This window comes from Phocoena phocoena, chromosome 5 (assembly GCF_963924675.1).
Source record: "Phocoena phocoena chromosome 5, mPhoPho1.1, whole genome shotgun sequence".
Classification (NCBI taxonomy): Eukaryota; Metazoa; Chordata; class Mammalia; order Artiodactyla; family Phocoenidae; genus Phocoena; species Phocoena phocoena.
The window spans coordinates 44302512-44321569 of record NC_089223.1 but is presented as its reverse complement, the minus strand read 5'-3'; the positions used below and the strand labels follow the sequence as shown (position 1 = coordinate 44321569).

General features: G+C 42.5%; 1 protein-coding gene, 1 non-coding gene and 1 pseudogene across 2 annotated transcripts in view; all 3 read left to right on the top strand.

Annotated features, from left to right (window-relative positions):
• Nucleotides 1-10646, top strand: part of ANXA3 (annexin A3) — a 54273-nt gene extending 43627 nt beyond the window's left edge. The window contains exons 11-13 of the mRNA XM_065877689.1: nucleotides 4074-4132; nucleotides 6187-6309; nucleotides 10247-10646. Of these exons, the coding sequence (XP_065733761.1) occupies nucleotides 4074-4132; nucleotides 6187-6309; nucleotides 10247-10306 (242 nt within the window). The 3' untranslated portion in view covers nucleotides 10307-10646. The remainder of the gene's footprint in view (nucleotides 1-4073; nucleotides 4133-6186; nucleotides 6310-10246) is intronic.
• Nucleotides 1267-1339, top strand: TRNAR-UCU (transfer RNA arginine (anticodon UCU)). The gene has a single exon. It is a non-coding gene; the product is annotated as a tRNA-Arg (tRNA).
• A 2183-nt stretch (nucleotides 10647-12829) lies between the features above and the next one.
• LOC136123148 (Y-box-binding protein 1 pseudogene) lies at nucleotides 12830-15743 on the top strand (annotated as a pseudogene).
• Nucleotides 15744-19058: the final 3315 nt, after the last annotated feature.

Genomic DNA, 19058 nt, shown 5'->3' with positions numbered 1-19058 from the left:
AGGCTGTTGAAAACACAGACCTAAGCCCATTTGGTAATTCATCATATTTGGTTATTTTTGGCAGTGGCCTCCCAAAGTTAAACTCAGGTCGGAACTACAGATCTCCTCCCTCTTGGTGATGCAAACAGGGAATATCAGAAAGAAAATAAGTCACAGACTGAATCCGTTCCTGGAGAGACACATGGATTAACAAGCAGACAAAACCACGGTTATTTATATAAGCTGATCTGTCTTCTCAATCAGGTCTCTGCAGTCTGTGCTTTTAGGAACCCAAAGAACACCTTGCAAGAAAGATTGCATTCAGAGAAATGAGACACTCTTGGAAGACAGGATTCAGTGACCATTCTAGTCAGAGTCAGGCAATGAAAATCTAAGTGCTCGTCCAGAAACAGGATTGTTCGGAAGCCTAAAGAGCAATCCTAACTTGTTATGAACAATCCTGAGTTGTTCAGAACCCAGTGTTGAGTGGCTATTGGGCTTGCTCCAGGCTGCTTCTCCATTAACGCCAGGGTAGGAGTACCTGTACTCCACACAGCTTGTCATTTCGCCCGATGAAAAATCATATCTAACGTCCATCATGATAATTAATAGCTCCTACGGTGAGTTAAAGATAGCTGATGTCTGAGGGTAACCTCCTCCGGGGTGAGCCTCTGATTCATCTTTCAAATGTTAATTACCATCTCTGGAGGGTGAACTCCCCATTAGGGTGCCTCAAATTGTGTTTTTAAATAAATACTCATCAGGCACCTCGCTCAGCGTTGTGCTAACCTCTTTACAAATACCAACCCATTTAAGCCTCGTAACAATCCCATGATTAGGGACTATTATTACCCCCCCCCCCCCGCCCCGTGGCAAACCTGAGGCACCGGAAGGTTAAGTTCCTTCCCCAAGTTACCCAGGGAAAGTGTGGTAGAGCTGGAATTCTAACCTAGGCACTTGGGCTCCACAGTCTAGGATGTCAACCAACCCCTCCAATATGCTGCAGCGTGAACAGAGACTGAAACCTGCACATATCACACAGTCCATGCTCAACTATTGATATTTTAAATTGCAGAAAATATCCCAGGGAGCAAGCACTCACTAAAGTCTGGGCGTTTCCTCCACATATGTTATTTCATTTAACTTCTGAGCCTCTCTTCAGTGCCAAGAATAGGACTGTTGATCCAAATGCCGCTTAAAATATATGACTCTGATTGATTTGCTAAAAGATAGGCCAAGAAGGAAAAAGAAGCTGCTTCTTCAATTAAAAAATATGCATCAGGGACTTCCCTGGCAGTCTAGTGGTTAAGACTCTGCACTTCTACTGCAGGGGGAACAGGTTCAATCCCTGTTCGGGGAACTAAAATCCCACAGGCGTACAGCGTGGCATGGCCAAGAAAAAAAAAAAAAGGAATTAGAGACCAGCCTCCATAATTAGCTGTGAGAATATTCCAGTGGCAATGATATAGCCAGTTAATTTTTTTCCATTTCTTTTTTTAATATTTATTTGGTTTTTATTTGTTTGTTATGTTTTAATTTTTTTGGCTGCATTGGGTCTTAGTTGCGGCACATGGGATCTTTCGATGTGGCGTGCGGGCTTCTCTCTAGTTGCGGTGCGCGGGTTTTCTTTGTCCAGTTGTGGCACACGGGCTCCAGAGTGCATGGGCTCAGTAGTTGTGGCATGCGGGCTTAGTTGCCCCATGGCATGTGGGATCATAGTTCCCTGACCAGGGATTGAACCCATGTCTCATGCATTGGAAGGCAGATTCTTTACCACTGGACCACCAGGGAAGTCCCTCCATTTCATATTTTAATCTTTACATCAATTTTGCTGCTTTTTACCTTGCCTGCTGTAATATTTGAAAAACTTTATTGAGATGTACAAATTCTCACTTCGTTGAGCTAAGAAGCTTTTTCGGAAATAGACATTGAATTATGCACTAAATTATGCACATTATTTTTTCAAGTAAAAGAAAGACCTTATAATTGAAAGTTCAAGGTATGTCACACTCTCATTTTCTATTTCAGTCTACCATTGGAATACAACAGTGTTTTTTTAATCTTTATTGAGCTATAACTTAAGTACCATAAAACTCACCCAAAGTATGCAATTCAGGGCTTTTTAGTGTCTTAACAGAGTTTTGCAACTGTCACCACTATCTAAGTTTAGGATATTTCCATCAGCCCCCAAAGAAACCCTGTGCCCCTTGACAGTCACTCCCCACTCCTCCCCAGCCCCCAGCCCCTGGCAACTACCAGTTTACTTTCTGTGTTGATAGATCTGCCTGTCCTGGCTATTTCATATACAAGGACTCTAATACAGTATGTCAACGCATAGCTTTTGACGTGAAAAACCATCTGAGTTCTAACATCTTAGAAATGCATGGTAGGAAGATCGCCAGCTGTCAGATCTGGGCTTAGATAAGGAGAGGCTTTATTCAAACAGACTATTTCAATAGGGAGAATAGTTGAGTCTCAGAAATGTACAAGAGTCTGAAAATCAAACAGAAAAAGCTTTTCTTTTATGGGGAGGAGATAAACAGACCTCAGCAGAAACTTTCAAAGGGAAGTTGGACAAGCAAGGCGGCATAATCATTGGGGGTTGACAGGAAATGTGTCTCGCTGTGTCAACTGGTTCTCAGGACCAGCTGAAAAGGGGACGCGTTCTGCATTTCAGCACCTGCTCAGGCTGGGGGCCAAGCTGGGGTTCAGGGGCCTGTGTGGGGGAGGGGAGGGGCCTGAGTAAATTTTGGTCAAGAGAGCATCTGCGGGCAGCTGTGAACACTGGGTCATCATAATGAACTTCAGTGGACTCCCTGATTTTTAGGAATTTCCCTCAGTTTCCCTGCTGGGGTTGGGTCTTAAAGCAAGCTTCCTTATACTGCATATGCCACCATCTCCCCAAATATTCCTGAGGAACAAATCGTGTGTTTAAGAACATAAAGCGGAGAACAAGGTAAAGGGTTATGAAAAGAAAGGATTCTCTGAGTTTAGTCTGGGGTGAGGGAGATGATTGAAAAGCTTAATAGCTTAAAAGTGGGCATAAAACTTTCAATCAAATGATTAAGGCTTGCCGAATATTACTTTGAGAAAAAAACAGGTAATATCAATTTGCATCCTTGATTTCTTCTCAGACAGCTTCAAATCTATAACTGTTTTCATGTTTCTCCCAGATTCCATGTTTCTAATATATTTCTCTTTCTGTTTCCCTTAAATCACTTACACAAAAGGCCTTTTAGCTTTCCTTAAGGGAGTCTGAAAGGCATCATGAGAAAGTCACTATTCTTGTTCTGTTCTCCAAAATTCATTATAAAATTCCTTCACTTTGGGTCAGATTCCTACCTAGAGGTCAGATGTAAGACGATAAAAATAATTGTGTTGCCATAAATAGATTTATTCCCTACAGACTTTTCTAGTCCTGGCTGTTTTCACTTTACTTAAAGGATAATTAATTTGCTTATGTTTTTGCCTATTATCTTTTTCTTATTCTGCTTTACTTGTTATTTCAAAATAAAGAATTGAAAGATTGTAGTATTTTTTTTGATGACTGAATTTAGATTATAGGTGCTGGTTCTAATGTAATGAATCAACCTATAAATTCTAATCCAGTCATTTAAGGGAAAATCTTTCCATTGGAAAAACTGGTTTTAAACTGAGCTGCAGTGCCCTTACTTACCTAATGTGTTATTTGGAGCAACACCTCTGCAGTCTTTAGACCCAAGCTATTCATCAGTAGTCAAAGATGCTAGAAACGGAGCAGTGGTACACCCTAGGGAGTTATCAATGTAAGCGTAGGTGTTGGTGTGTCTGGGATCTGGAAATGAGTCAGCGGCTGTGAGAGTTTCTTTGGCAGGTAATTTTATTTTCCCTGTGGCTAAGGATAATTACTGTGCTAAAGTTCCATGCAAATATGACATTATAAGGCTTTGAAATTCAGGTTAAGTATTCATTCACTCTTTCATTCTAAAGAAAAGCCAGGAATGGGGAGGAGAGTGGTATGGTTACTTAAAAAAATTTTTTGTTAAACGTATTACTGTAGATTAACTCAATTTCTATTAAATGAAACTGAACATTACTTTGCTTTTTTATAACAGTCTGTTGTGCAAGGAACACGCCTGCCTTTTTAGCTAAAAGACTGCACCAAGCTTTGAAGGTTGGTCTGGAAATTTCATATATATTCTTAACTTGCCTCAAGGAGAATGTAAAAATATTGCTTAATGTTGATGGAATTTTGTATTTCTTTTCCACCTTGATGAGTTCTTTCCTGTAGCTAATGTGTCTACTAATTTGGCTCATTGGTTGTTAATGAGTACCCTAATCATTACAGACGTAGGTACACTGAAGTGTTGAGTAAATCATTTCCCCCACTTCACAGTAATGTGGGCAGTCAACTTGCTTTAGGATGGCAGACCTCCAGCGTGAGCCAGTAGCCTCCCAAGCTGCCTTACTTAAACCAAACTGCGTCAGCGGCCTCTCATGATACAGAAACCCTGTGTTTTCTCGTCTGCTGCCACTGCTGGATGGGGAGCTCCAGGAATCTGTTCAGGAGGTTTTCTTGCTCTTTTATGTCTTTAGACCCTCATACTGAGCCTGGCACACAGAAGGTGCTTACTTCAGTTTCTTCCTGGACATTTCCTGTGGAAGTCCATGTGCTCCTACAAAGCTGTGTCCAAAGTAAACACATCATTTTCCTCACCTCACCTCCCACCCCAGTCTTGCCCCCCATCCTGCATTCAGTCATCTCAGTGGATAACCCCAGCAGGAACTAGCCTTGCCCAAGTCGCTGAAGTTATGCCTTTCCTCCCCAGCCTTGTTTCTACGCATCAGCCACAGCCTTCTTTCTGTTTCTTGACAGTGCTGAGCCTCTTCCCATGTCAGGGTCTTTGCATGTGTCATCCTCTCTCCTCCAGGTCTGCCTATGGCTGTCTCCTTCTCATCTCTGAGGTCTCAGCTCAGATGTCACCTCCTGGGAGAGGCCTTCCCTCACTACACCAGTCAGCTGGCCTCCTTTCACTCACACTCCATCCCATCATTCTTATTACCGTGTACCCAAGCAACTTGTTCATTGTCTTTACTGTCCATCTCCATCTATTAGAACGTAAACTGCATGAGAACAGAGATATCATCTGTGTCGTTCACTACCATATGCACAGCACATGGCACAATGTCTGGCACGTAGGAGGTGCTCAATAAGCATTTGTTGAATGAATGAATAAATGAATAGTGTCAATATTCACCTAACCGTTCAGCGAGAAATGTTACACTTCCCTCTCCTTCATTCTCCTCAGATGATATATCATTAAGTTTTGTCAATCAACCTTTATGAGCATCTCTTCAATCTATCCATTTTCTCCATCCCTACTGCCATTATTCTAGGTCAGGCCATCATCATCATCATCTTTCTGTCTCTGTCTCTGTCTCTCTGTCTCTCCCCTTCTCTCTCTGGTTATGTAATCATCTCTGGATGGGTCCCAAAGCTTCTAGTCTTATTCTGTTATCTTCATCCCACCCTTGCCCTGCAGTCCATTCTTCATACTGTTGCTGTCAAAGGAATTTTCAGAAACCACAAATCTGATCTGATCTCAACACCCTCATGTTTAACAGATTGCAGTAGTTCTTCACACTTGGGATAAAGTCGAATTTCATTTCACAGTTTACAAAGTCTGGCCTTTCTGGACATATTTCTTGCTGTTCTTTCTGATTATTTATGTTCTTGCCCTAAATCATCACACATGCTGTTTCCTGTGTAGGAACACTTGTTTTCCTCTCTGTAAGAACTCCATTCCTTCTTCCCCTGGCTGATTATTTAGGCCCCAGCTTAAATACCACTTTCTCAAACAGACCTTTCCTAATCTTTGATCTATCTTAGGCCTCCCGAGCATATGCTCCCATAGTACCCTGTCGTTCCCATATGTCAGGTTTTATTGTAATGGCCCATTTTCTCGCTTGTATCCTTTACAAACTTGAAAGTTTAACCGGGGCATCTCCTCTCTGTTTTTCAGCATTTGACAATGTGATGGCACAAAGTGCTCAATAAATATTGCTTGAATAAATGAATGTTGATGTTTGCTCGATGAAAAATGAGTGAAGGAGAGTCACTGTGGTTGAATATTTTGTGTACCATTATCTATGTCCTGTAAATATAGTGCTATGTGTTGTTTTGTGAGCAATGAGATTGGTATTGTGGACGCTTGCATTTCTCAACAGGGCGCTGGGACTGATGAGTTTACTCTGAACCGAATAATGGTTTCCAGATCAGAAATTGACCTTTTGGACATTCGAGCAGAGTTTAAGAAGCAGTATGGCTATTCCCTACATTCAGCAATTGAAGTAAGTCTCTTCTTTAAAATAGCAAAACATATCATGCCTCTCTCTACCCATCCTTTTTCCCTTATAATTCTCAAAACATGGAGATGTGTGACTTAGGTTTCTCTCTCTTGTCAGTGTGTAAATGTGTTTCCTGAGTTTAAAAGAGTAATAACAAAATATCCCTTGAAGACAGTGATTATTTTTCAGCTCTTAAAATCCCAGGCACATAAAAGACACTCAACATTTCTTTCAGGTTTAGTGGCCACTAATTTTTCTTCTTTTGTGAATTACATATGCAAGTTGCTTAACCTATTTTTTTTTTTTTTTTTTTTTTGCGGTACGCGGGCCTCTCACTGTTGTGGCCTCTCCCGTTGCGGAGCACAGGCTCCGGACGCGCAGGCTCAGCGGCCATGGCTCACGGGCCCAGCCGCTCCGCGGCACGTGGGATCTTCCCGGACCGGGGCACGAACCCTTGTCCCCTGCATCGGCAGGCGGACTCTCAACCACTGCGCCACCGGGGAAGCCCTAACCTATTTTTTATATTGCAGCATTTTAACTTATTTCAGTTCTTCTTTCTGACAATAGAAGAAAAGTACGTACTTTAAATTTCTTCTTCGTTTGACTCAAAAGATAACACCGTTCTGCACCTTGGAGTTCTTTTTATTTCAGGATATAGGAAGCTTTCTCATTCTTTTTAACAGCTGCCTATCATTCCATTATTTGTATATTTGTACCTACCACATCAACAGATGTTTCAAGTTTCTTGCTATTATAAACAACGCTGCAATACGCATATACAATTTCATAAGGTACAGGTGTATCTGAGGGATAAGTTCTCGTGAGTTGGTAGGATTGCTGAGACAGATGTAAATATATCCATAATTTTGGTAAATATTACCAGTTGACTTCCACTGCACCTCAGTTCGTCAGCTAGATCCATTCACCAAGATCGTTCGTTTTTTGGTTTTTGTTTTTAATGAGAGCTGTTGTTTTTGCACTAAACCTTTGCAGGAAAAGATGCACGCCTAAGTTGAAATAGAAAACTTATTCCAAAAGGCAGCTGTCAGGCTGTGCCTGGGGCTTAGCACAGACAGATTCCATCAACTGCTCATACTCAACGAAATTTGAATCGATCTGACACATTACAATAGTTTCAATCAACAGAGAAAGATACAATAACAATAACCAAATTGTTTTTACCAAGGCAGAGAAGGAGAGGCATATGTTTTATAAAGATTGCCAGTAACAAGGTTGAAACACGAAGAAGGCCTTCAGTTCACCCTTGGCAAACTAGAAAATTCAGTTAACTGGTAGCTCTCCCTGCCCCCCCTCCACGGTCTGGGTAATTGAGGCTTATTGTATTAGGAAACATTTAAGCAACGTGTATCTTGACAGAAAAGAAAAATCCATTGCTGCAGAGGTCAGTGTGTAATTTAAAATTATCTAAGGTTTCTTCACTTCTGTCACCTAACATACATTATCAAGTAATCTCATTACGTTTTCAAGACTGACGAATAGGATGTTTTCGATGGTTAAAATTCTGCAATTCAGGAGCTAGAGTTCCATTTTGTATATCATCTCAGCCTTGGGTTCCTCTTCCTTCCGCCTTTAATTTAGACATTTCTCTGCTCATTAACACCTTTCTCAAATGATGACTGGAGGGGAGGAGAAGAGGAAGAGAGTAGGTGAGAACAAATCTGTATTTCTTAATAATAGGATCTTAATTTAAAAATTCGATGAAATTACAGTTTTTGGTAGATTTCCTTTATCAACAAGTTGAGTACCTATTTAATAAATAGCATAATTCCAGGGTCTTTAAAGGAAAATATAATAGCTACGCTCAATTAATTCATAATCTATGTGGAGACTGAGGTGGGCATAAATAAAACACAAGATAATAATATGAGTTACCGCAGTATTCTGCCTAATAATATTTCACATTGATAGTACATACTAAAACGTGAGATTATAAATGCAAAAGAAATTTTTTTTTAAAAGAGAGAATAAAGTGGCTGACATAAAGAAATAATATGGGGCTTCCCTGGTGGCGCAGTGGTTGAGAGTCTGCCTGCCGATGCAGGGGACGAGGGTTCGTGCCCCGGTCCGGGAAGATCCCATATGCCGCGGAGCAGCTGGGCCCGTGAGCCATGGCCGCTGAGCCTGCGCGTCCGGAGCCTGTGCTCCGCAACGGGAGAGGCCACAACAGTGAGAGGCCCGCGTACCGCAAAAAAAAAAAAAAAAAAAAGACGTTTGGGATTAGATAGGGACTATTTCTTGGGAAATGGGTCTTGAGCTTGCCTTTCAGGTGAATAAACATGTGTTAAGTGCTTCGCATGAGCCAGGTGCTATGCCGGTCAGTAGGCTCTCAAAGGGGAATGCTCTAGAAACATATATATGATGAGAAGTAGGAGGATAAGAATTAAGGAGGCACTTGATTGATTAGGAGTCTACCTTGGGAATATGGAAAAATAAAATCTGAGTGGCAATATGCATTCAGTTGAAAGGAAGACTTGAGATCACAGAATTCGTATTCCATTCATTCCATTTAAAATATTTACTGAATGTATATTATGTGCCAGGTTCAGGATTACAATTATAAGTAAAGAAAACAGTTTTCTGTCCTTATGGAATTAGAAATAAATGTAAAATTACAACCATGTTCAATGTAAAGGAGATTGTGCTATAAGACCACATAACAGGAGGATTTGACCTACAGGAAGGTTATGATTCAGATCTAAAAATGACTAGACTTAACAAGGCGAAGGCTGTGGGGGTCAGAGGTCAGCAGAGCCTTCTAACAGAAGGAATTGCAAGTGGAAAGATCTCGTGGTGGAGGAAACATTAATGAAAATTGAGGCTGGCGGGACCAGATCATTCAGAACTTTTTCTGGCAATGTCTAAGGATTTTGTCTTGCTTAAGAGCGATGGGAGGCCAGTGAAGTGTTTAAATTTTAAGCACCTAGTGTCATGACCAGAAGTATATTTAGAAAAGATCCCTGTGACTGTGGAGAATGAATTGGACATAAGATAGAAGGTATGTGGGGTGTTGAGTTACTATATTCGTCATATTACGGTAGCTCTGACTGTAACACAAAATAGTGATGCAAAGCTACTGGTAATACAAAAGGAGGAAAGAGCAAAGACTCAAAAGATATCTAGGAGTTAAAACTTAAGGGACTTGGTATGAACATCTTGGTGTGAGGAGAAAGGAAGGGAAGGAGTCGAGGATGACTCCCAGGTTTCTAACTCCCAGACTCATAACAAACGTGGCATCTTGTACTGTAAAGCCTCAGTCTCACCTGGTATCTTTTCTGAACCAAGATCCTTTTTTGGCTAGCCTAGGGGAGAGGAACTGGGAAACATACTCTGTGGGGATGTAGTTCATTTCACTTTCTTAAGTCAGGAAGTATAGTTTGGTGTTAAGGAGCCAGGTTAACTGGGTTCAAATCCTCCCTCTGCATTTATTCTCTATATAGTTTGGGGCAAATTTCCCAACCTCTGTTTTTCTCGTTTTACTTATCTGTTAGGTAGAACTACTATGGTATCTACTGTACAGAGTTATTATAAGGGTTAAAGGAGTTAACCCTTAGAAGAGCAAGTGTTTGATAAATAATATAAATATTATTAAAACTATAATTTCCTAAAGTTTTGTGAGAAAAATAAGATTATGTAATATTAGGTAATCGATGCACTCATTTTTTTAAACCCAAATTGAAATTTAATTGCAGTATATCAGGAAGAATTTAAACATCATATATTATAAAGAAGATGCTAGGCTGGAACAGGATTACACTCAGGTGTGAATGGGTGATGGAATTACAGGTGCATTTCACTAAATGGTACAGGTCATGAGCCTTACACGCCAGTGAATCCCCTAGTGCTGTGCGATTTGCTTCATTCATGGTCCCCTCATTATTTACGTCATGTCTGTCCTCTCCATCGGTCCTGTCCCTTACAGTCAGATACTTCTGGAGACTATGCAGTCACACTCGTAAAGATCTGTGGAGGGGACGACTGAGTCAAGAATGTCATTTCTAAAGGCTGCCTGCTCCCATGACGGACATTTCCCACAGCTCTAATTACTTCTTTCTCGCAGTATTTACAAGTACAAGCAAGTGTCAAGAGCAACCTGTTTTCCTAATAGAGATTTTCATTGTTCCATAATATAACAACAACAAAGTGATTATTATCGTAGAGCATCTCGTCATAATGTAGCCGTTTATAAATGAAATTTTTAAATGACATTAAGGGTCAGCTAATACTATCCAAATTATATTTCTGCTTTGGAAGTGAGACTCTGTTCAGTTCTAAAACATAAAATGCAAAACAGTGTAATACAAGTTCTTGCCTCTGTAAAAGGTAATCTGTTGTTATCATCAACCAGCATTGTTTGGTACCTGGCACTGACAACTAATGATATTTTAAAACATGTTTTGGTTATAAAGCTGTTGCTGCTTCCATTTGTCTACCGTCTTATTAATCACATTCATCCTTAAGAAAGGAATAAAAATGAAGATGTATGTACTCCTGGCTTCCCCTTTCTCGTCTGATCAAGCTAGAGCAGTGGCAATGCATAACAATTTATTTCAGAAAACATCTGCTGAACTACTGATCTAACCATTGCCCATCTGAATGGCAAGCATGAATTGTGGTCGTTTCATGTTAAATACTACTTTCCCAGAAGGGGTGTCTAGAATCAAGTTTCTAAGATATGCTTTTCCTCTAAAATAAGTTGGCAAAACTACACATTTCAACAAATCTTTCATGTTACCTTTGAAAGGGACCTAGGATGAAATACCTAGACTAAAAGGAAGTATATAAGGTAAAAAATTCCAGTTGGAGTTATTAGTCTGAACTAAAATAGAAATGATAGCTGTATGAGAAACAGTGATGTCCAGAACTTTTAATCAGTGGATTCCACTGGTCAACATTTCTGAGACCTTGCAGAAAGATGGAGAAGTTATTTCTCATTCTGAGATTTCCAAAATGCATATGGGAACAAAGCACAGGGATTTAGAATCCACATACCAGCTTTTGACATCCTGCCCTACCATTTACCACTCTGTGATGCTGGGAACTACGAAACCCTGCTAAACCAAAGTTTTCTCATCTTAACAGCACTCACCTCTCTCATAGGTTTGTTTTTTTAAAAAAAATGATTAAGCGAAATGATGCCTGTGAAGCACTTAGCCCTGTGCCTGGACATGGCAAGTGTTCAGTTACCATGTTATCATTTATTATTACCAAGCAACATCAAAATGATCATGACAGCATCGCAACCATTGTTCAATAGACTTCAGTTCACCTACCATGTGACACACCCTGTGCTAAGTTAAGTGTTGGGTACACCAGAGGAACGAAGACTCGTTTCCTTTGCCCAAAGAGCTTAAAATCTGTTTAGGGAGAGAGACCAATGTGGTGGAGGCTTAGGGTACAAGGGGAGGTGACCGGTGATAGGCAGGGGCTAGATTATGAAGGTCTCACAGACCATGCTAAAGAGTTTACAAGCAAGGGAGGGTCATGGAAGGAGCATTCAAGGAGGATTTCAATCAGGGAAATGATTTTTTGGTCAAATTTTTGATCAAGGAAGAGGAATGTGTGGGAGAAGAAAGCTAAAGGCAGGGAGCCCACTTGGCAAATTAATCTTCTAATCAATACTAGACGCGTCAGTCTGAGCTAAGATAATGGCAAGGGAGAAAAGGGGGGGGGATATACACACTCAAGAAGTACTTAGGAGGTAAAATTGACAGAACACAATAATCAAAAGGGTCAGGTGTCAAGTATACCCTCACGATTTTGGCTTAAGTGATTTGGTAAGTAAGTGTCTCACCAAGCAATAAATCATTGCTAATACCCATTGAGTGCTTACTGTATACCAGGCACTATGTTAAACAGTGTAGTATATGATAAATCATTCATCCTCAAGGAACTTTCCAATGTAGGCGTTATTAACTCACAGATACAGGAATGGAAGCTTAGAGAAATTAAGTAACTTGCCCATTGGAAGAGCCAAGATTTAAACCCAAGCAGCCCAACTCACAGTGTCCAGGCTGTTAACCACTATTTTGCCTTAGAATTTATCCCACTCCAAGGCCACTGTTCTTTTCAACCCTAGAACTTAGTTATCGGAATGCAGGGATTTTTGTCTGTTGCGTTCACTGCTATATCCCTAGTGTTTAGAAAGTGCTTGGCATGTAAAAGGCACTTATCTATAGCATTGCATGTCATGTATTTTATTTATTTTGACTGCTACATATCACTCCATTGTGTAAGTCATATATTCATAAGCATAATTTCTAGGAGGCCACAAGATTGCCCTGGGGGGAGCAGGGGAAGCATCATTTTATCTGGATCCCTTCCCTTTGTGCTTCTTGAAGTGATGGTGCCCCACTATGGCTACAGAAGTAGCCTTCATCTCCAGTCAGTAAGGGGCAGAGTGTAACATGAAAAACACAAAACCAGGAAGGCCTTGGGTTTTTCTCTTTAACGGGTTCTGATCACCAGTTTCCCATGTTGGGCAGCGGGTGGGGTGGAGATGAAGATGGCGAGTGGGTCCCACACCAAGGAGCAATGCTCTGCTACCAGCTGGATGTCCTGCAATTCAGCTCAATTCTGACACTGTCTACCTGGTGCTAGCAAACCCCATAGGTTAAGGGCTCAGTCCTATAAGACTACCCCCCTCTTCAGGTACCAGTCAAGGTTGTCACCTGTGCTTCTGACTGACTGGCTAAAGATTGGAGTTTCCATCAACCTCCACCTTGGGTGTGACCAATTCGTTAGAGTGCTTCACAGAACTCAGGGAAACCTTTACTTACATTCAGCAGTTTATAATAAAAGAATATGGTAAAGGATACAGATTAACGTCTAGATGGAAGGGATGTGTAGGGCAAGGTGGGTGGGAAGAGGTGTGGAGCTTCCATGCCCCATCCAGGCCCACCCCCCTCCATCCCCCTGCCCAGTACCTCCATGTGTTCACCAGCCCGGAAGCTCTCCGAACCCCAGACTATTGGAGTTTCATAGAAGCTTCATCACGTAGGCTTGAGTGATCATTAACTCCATTTCCAGCCCTTTTCCCTTCTCAAGAAAACGAGAGGCAGGGCTGAAAATTCCAAGCTTCGAATCATGGCTTTGTCTTTCCAATGACCAGCCCTCATCCAGGAGCCACCCAGAGTCGCCTCCTTAGCAAAGACCAAATATTAGGACAAAAGATACTCCTAATGCTCTTACCACTTAGGAAATTACAAGGGTTTTAAGAGTCCTGTGCCATGAATGAGGAGGGGCAGAGACCAATATATATGTTTTCTGTTATCTCACCAGGGATTCACTGTGTACCTTGTCATAAAAAAGGATAGCTACTAAACCATTGTGAAAGTCAGTGTATACAGTGTTATACATCTCTAAATTCCTAGTCCAGTTCCCTAGTCAGAGTAGGTACATGACAAATCTTAATGACAATTATCTGTAAAGTGGGGTTGTAGATCTTTCCTGCCCTTTGCCCCAAACAGGTTGATGTAAGGAGCACAGGAAATAATGCTTGGAGCTACTGTGAAAAGTATTGAATGCTATTCAAACGTGATGTAGAATTGATAGTAAAATTATCATTTTTTTGTTGTATATATGAATCAAGGACTTACTATGTGCTGAGTACTATGCTAGATATTTTAGATCTCATTATTCTCAGAGCATGGTTATATGTGTCAGTGTTATCGCCATTTACAGATGAGGAAGATGAGGCTCAGAAAGGTTAGGATACTAGCCCAAGGTTACACAGCGGGAAAACCAAGGTGTAGGATCTAGGTCAGATAGTATTTGTGCATGAGTGAATATGAAGAAACATAGGAACATGAAGGGAGTGGTGATCACTGGACAGAACCCTGCAAAGAGAAAGGAACTTTGAGATAATGAAAGACTCCAAGGAAAGCTCTCCTCCAGCCCCTCTACTCTCATCCTTCTTGCCTCCTATGCATTGGGCCAGCTGGTAGCTGCTAAAAGTATGTTTCTGATGATTCTGATGGAACGTGGTTATCTCAAGATGGAAGGTGGTTACTGACCCTTCCCAAGAACTGCAATATTTATTTAAATGTTTAAATACTACATGAGAATGGGCACAGGACAGTGCGTGGTTTAGTGCACGGGCCCTGAGGTCATGCTGCCCAGATCTGTGACTGTAGGCAAATTGCTTGACCTTGCTAAGTCACCTCTTCCTCACCCTTAAAATGGGGACAGTGGTAGTTCCTATCTCATAAAGTTATTTTGATCATTAAACAAGAAAACATTTAAAAGGTGGTTAGCACAGAGTTCTATCGGTAGCGGGAGCGGAGAGCGGACCCCAGAGAGCCCCGAGCGGTCTCACCGCTGCCGCCGGCCTAGTTACCGTCCCAGCCCGGGCAGAGCCGCTGCTGCCGCGGGGGGCCCCAGTCACCGTCGCCGCAGCCACAAGCAGCGAGGCCGAGACCCGGCAGCCGCCCGCCGCCCCCCGCCCTCAGCGCTGCCGACCCCAAGCCCCGCACGACGGGCAGCGGCGGCGCCGGGCGCGGCGGCCCGGGCGGCCTCACACCGGCGGCGCCTGCCGGCGGAGACGAAAAGACCATCGCATCGAAGGTTTTGGGAACAGCAAAATGGTTCAGTGTGAGAAACGGGTGTGGTTTCATCAACAGGAATGACACCGCGGAAGATGCATTTGTTCACCGGACTGCCATAAAGAAGAAGAACCCCAGGAGGCACCTTCGCGGTGTAGGAGATGGGGAGACCGTGGAGTCCGATGTCGTTGAAGGAGAAGAGGGTGCGAAGCAGCAAACGATGCAGGCCCTGGAGCGGTTCCAGCGCAAGGCGGTAAACGTGCCGCAGACCGCGACCACCAGAGCCGCTCTCCACGTCGCAGCGGTCCTCCACGTCGCAGCGGTCCTCCACGTCGCAGCGGTCCTCCACGTCGCAACGGTCCTCCACGCAACCTCCAGCAGAAGTACCAGAAGAGTGAGAGTGGGGAAAAGGCGGAGGGATCCGAGAGTGTCTCCTAAGGCCAGGCGCGACAGCGCCGGCCCTACCGCAGGCGCAGGCGCCCACCTTACTGCATGCGGAGACCCTATGGGCGTCGAGCACAGCGTTCCAACCCTCCCGTGCAGAGAGAGGTGATGGAGGGTGCGGACAACCAGGGTGCAGGAGAACAAGGTAGACCAGTGACACAGAATATGTATCGGGGTTATAGACCACCGTTCCGCAGGGGCCCTCCTCGCCAAAGACAGCGCAGAGAGGACGGCAGTGAAGAGGATATGGAAAATCGAGGAGATAAGACCCAAGGTCAGCCGCCCCCTCAACGTCGGTACCGCCGCAACTTCAATTACCGACGCAGACGCCCAGAAAACCCTGAACCACAAGGTGGCAAAGAGGCAAAAGCAGCAGATCTACCAGCTGAGAATGCGTCCGCTCCCGAGGCTGAGCAGGGCGGGGCTGAGTAAAAATGCTGGCTTACCATCTCTACCATCATCCGGTTTAGTCATCCAACACGAAGAAATGAATATGAAATTCCAGCAATAAGAAATGAACAAAAGATTGGAGCTAAAGACTAAAGTGCTTGCTTTTCGCCTGTTGACCGGATAACTAGAACGATCTGCGTTACCTATGCAGCATGGGGTTTTTTTTTACCTAAAGACGTCTCTTTTTAGTAATGACAAACGTGTTTTTTTTTTTTTTTTTAAAAACCTGGTTTTTCTCAATACATCTTTAAAGGTTTTTAAATTGTTTCATATCTGGTCAAGTTGAGATTTTTAAGAATCTCATTTTTAATTTGTAATAAAAGTTTACAGCTTGATTTTTTCAAAAAAGTCAACAAACTGCAAGTACCTGTTAATAAAGGCCTTCAATTAAAAAAGAAAAATGAAAAAGATAGTTAGTATAATGCTTAGCCTATGGTAAGCCCTCAAAAAATGTTAGCCCAGATCATATTATTATTAGTGTGTTAGTCAAGGGCCATGTTTTTTATTGCCTCCAATTTCCACAAGGTGGCAGGTCGAGTTCAAAGTGGACCCCATGGCTCTGTGTCCCAAAGGCAAAACCTATTTTAATTGTTTCAGAATAACTGGGACAATTATGAATTGTTCAGAAACATCTTCATTGTCTACAGAATGTCTGTCACGGTCCAGGCATCTTACTGTTGCTGAAAAACCCTTCTTAATGGACCATATGGATCATTTAATTTAATCCTCTGTTTCTCACGATTCCCGGCACCGTCTGCATTTACATGAAATGTATATTAACTCTTCCAGGGATCACCTGGCTGAGTACATTCAAGTCATCTCGTTATGCCCTAAGTTTAGTCCCTGGAAGACTGAAGAGGAGACAACGAGCAAGCTGGAAGGAGTCCTGGTCTCTGTGACTGGTGAACTGCAGAAGGCAGGAGATCTGTACACCTCATCTTAGAGTGACAGGGTGTTCGCTCATGAGGAGCTGTAACAGGGCATATTGAGGGAAATGTTTAAATAGTAGAATTCAGACTTTTCTTCTATGTATCTATCCTCTTTTTCCATTTCCCTAATTTCACGTCATATTGCTAACCTCCAGTTTCTACAATTTTACTTTAACGCATTGGTTTTGGGGTCAGATCAAACTGGGTCCAAATCCTGACTCCACTACCCATGATGGCAGTGATTATAGAAGCACATATTTGACAAATACTTCTTTACACCGCCATTCTTTTTTTAATTAATTTTTTAATTGAGGTAACATTGACTTATATAAGTTTCATGTGTACAATGTCATATTTCTACTTCTGTATACCCTACAACATCAGTTCTTTACCTGATAATAACAAAACCTACCTGAAAGAGTTGTGAGGATTAAATGAAATAAAGCACATGAAGGATTTAATTCAATCAGAAATAGTTACTAGTAATTACAATGGCATAGCCTTGCCCAGCAAGTGGCAGATAGAACGTGTTCAATGAGCATTTGTAGAGTAAATAAATGATACTTATTTTAGTACTTCACAGTGTTGGTAACTCTTAGACTGGCCTTGGATATCTTCAAGGGAAACGCTCACTGAAATCAGTGCGATCTCGTCAAATGTGTTCTCTGATTATGGGAGTCCAGTGATATATAAAGCTCCCCAGCCTTGTTTCCTGCCCACCACTCATAATTGTGACATGTGAGCATTCAAGTTACTTAACCTTTCTGTGCCTTGATTTCCTTATCTGTAAAGCCAGGGTGGCAATAGCATTTAATACTTCAGATTCAGATAGGTGTGAGGCTTCAGCAAGTCAGTTTAGGTAAAGCACATAGCACAGAGCTTGCCATACCTTAAGTGCTCAATAAATGTTAGCTGTTATCCTCTGGCTCGGTTTGGAAGACCTACCATTGCTTCTGTTTGATTCACTTGGGGGATTTTGGGATGTTGGAAAGTCAACGCTTCTAGTTTGTAATTAGGAAAGAAGATAAAGCAGACCTCTTGGCAATTTCCTGCGTATGAAACCTTGTGTTTTATGAACCACGGAAAGTACCCCAAATTTCTTCTCAACCCACCCCAGCAAACTGACAAATTCGGACCTTTCCCACCCACTCTCTGTACATCTCCCATGGGACTATGAAAATAAAGGAAGTATTCGTTGCTTTGTGCATAAGCTGTTTTCCTAGTGGTATATTTCTTCTAGTTTCGACAAACTCAAGCTTTCTGCCAGTTTTATCTACCAAAGGGTCAGCCCTGCTCCGAGACCAGAGTTTGCCTGTTTCTGTGGATTTTGCAAAGTCAAAAGTGGGAGAGAGGAAAATTTCAAGTGAGGAGAGTTACAGAGTAGGAGTAACACTGAATGGCTGCTGCAGTAAACAGTAAAAAGAAATCCCCAGTCCTCAAACCCTGGACACCAAAACAGCCCATTCAGCTGCATGAGTTTTAAAACACAATTATGCATGAGGGAGAACGGGCCATCAAAACCTACTGGAGTCCTCTGCTGGCACAAGCTTTGTGGAACTGGATGTGGCAATAAATAATGGCCAGGGTGACTTGCAGAGCTCTGGGCTTGCCCTGAAGTAACTGATACGGTATCAACCACCAGACAAAAGAGAACTTTGACAAAGGATACTGAGATGAAATCAGCTCCCACATACAGGAGCATGCCACAGTGGGGTAGAAGGTGGGGAGAACAAAGGTCCGGGCGGGAAGTGAGCGAGAAGGAGACACAGTCATACCTCCCGTTAGAGAACTGCAGGCAGAGCAGAACTAGCCTATACCAGTGCTCCTGGCCACATCTGTCACGCGAAGGTTAGAGGTTTTCAAAGCGGAAAATTTAAACTTTTCGTTTTGCTTTGTGTTAGAGAGTCAAGTCTACAGAGACAAATTCACATCATGTATTGCACATTCTGTGTAAACAGGTGTTGACTGATGTCTTCATGCAAAATATCTTCTTTGGTTGGCTGTCAGTCAAACCAAGTCTGTGAGTCCTTTATTCCTTCAAGTATTTATTGCATGGTAACCATGGACTAGGAACTGTGCTAGGTGCTGGGGTTACAGGATGAATAAAACTACTCATTTTCTGACTTCAAAGACTTGATATTCTGGGGAGTGAGAAAGAGAAAGTAAAGACAGATACCCGGCTAATTAGTAAATACAGTGTGGTTGTGGTGGTGATGATGGTGACAGTGGTGGTGGTGGCGATGGTGGTGACGGTGGTGATGGTGGCGGTGGTGGTGGTGGCGATGGTGGTGATGGTGGTGATGGTGGCGGTGGTGATGGTGGCGATAGTGGTGGTGGTGATAGTGGTGATGGTGATGGTGGTGGTAGT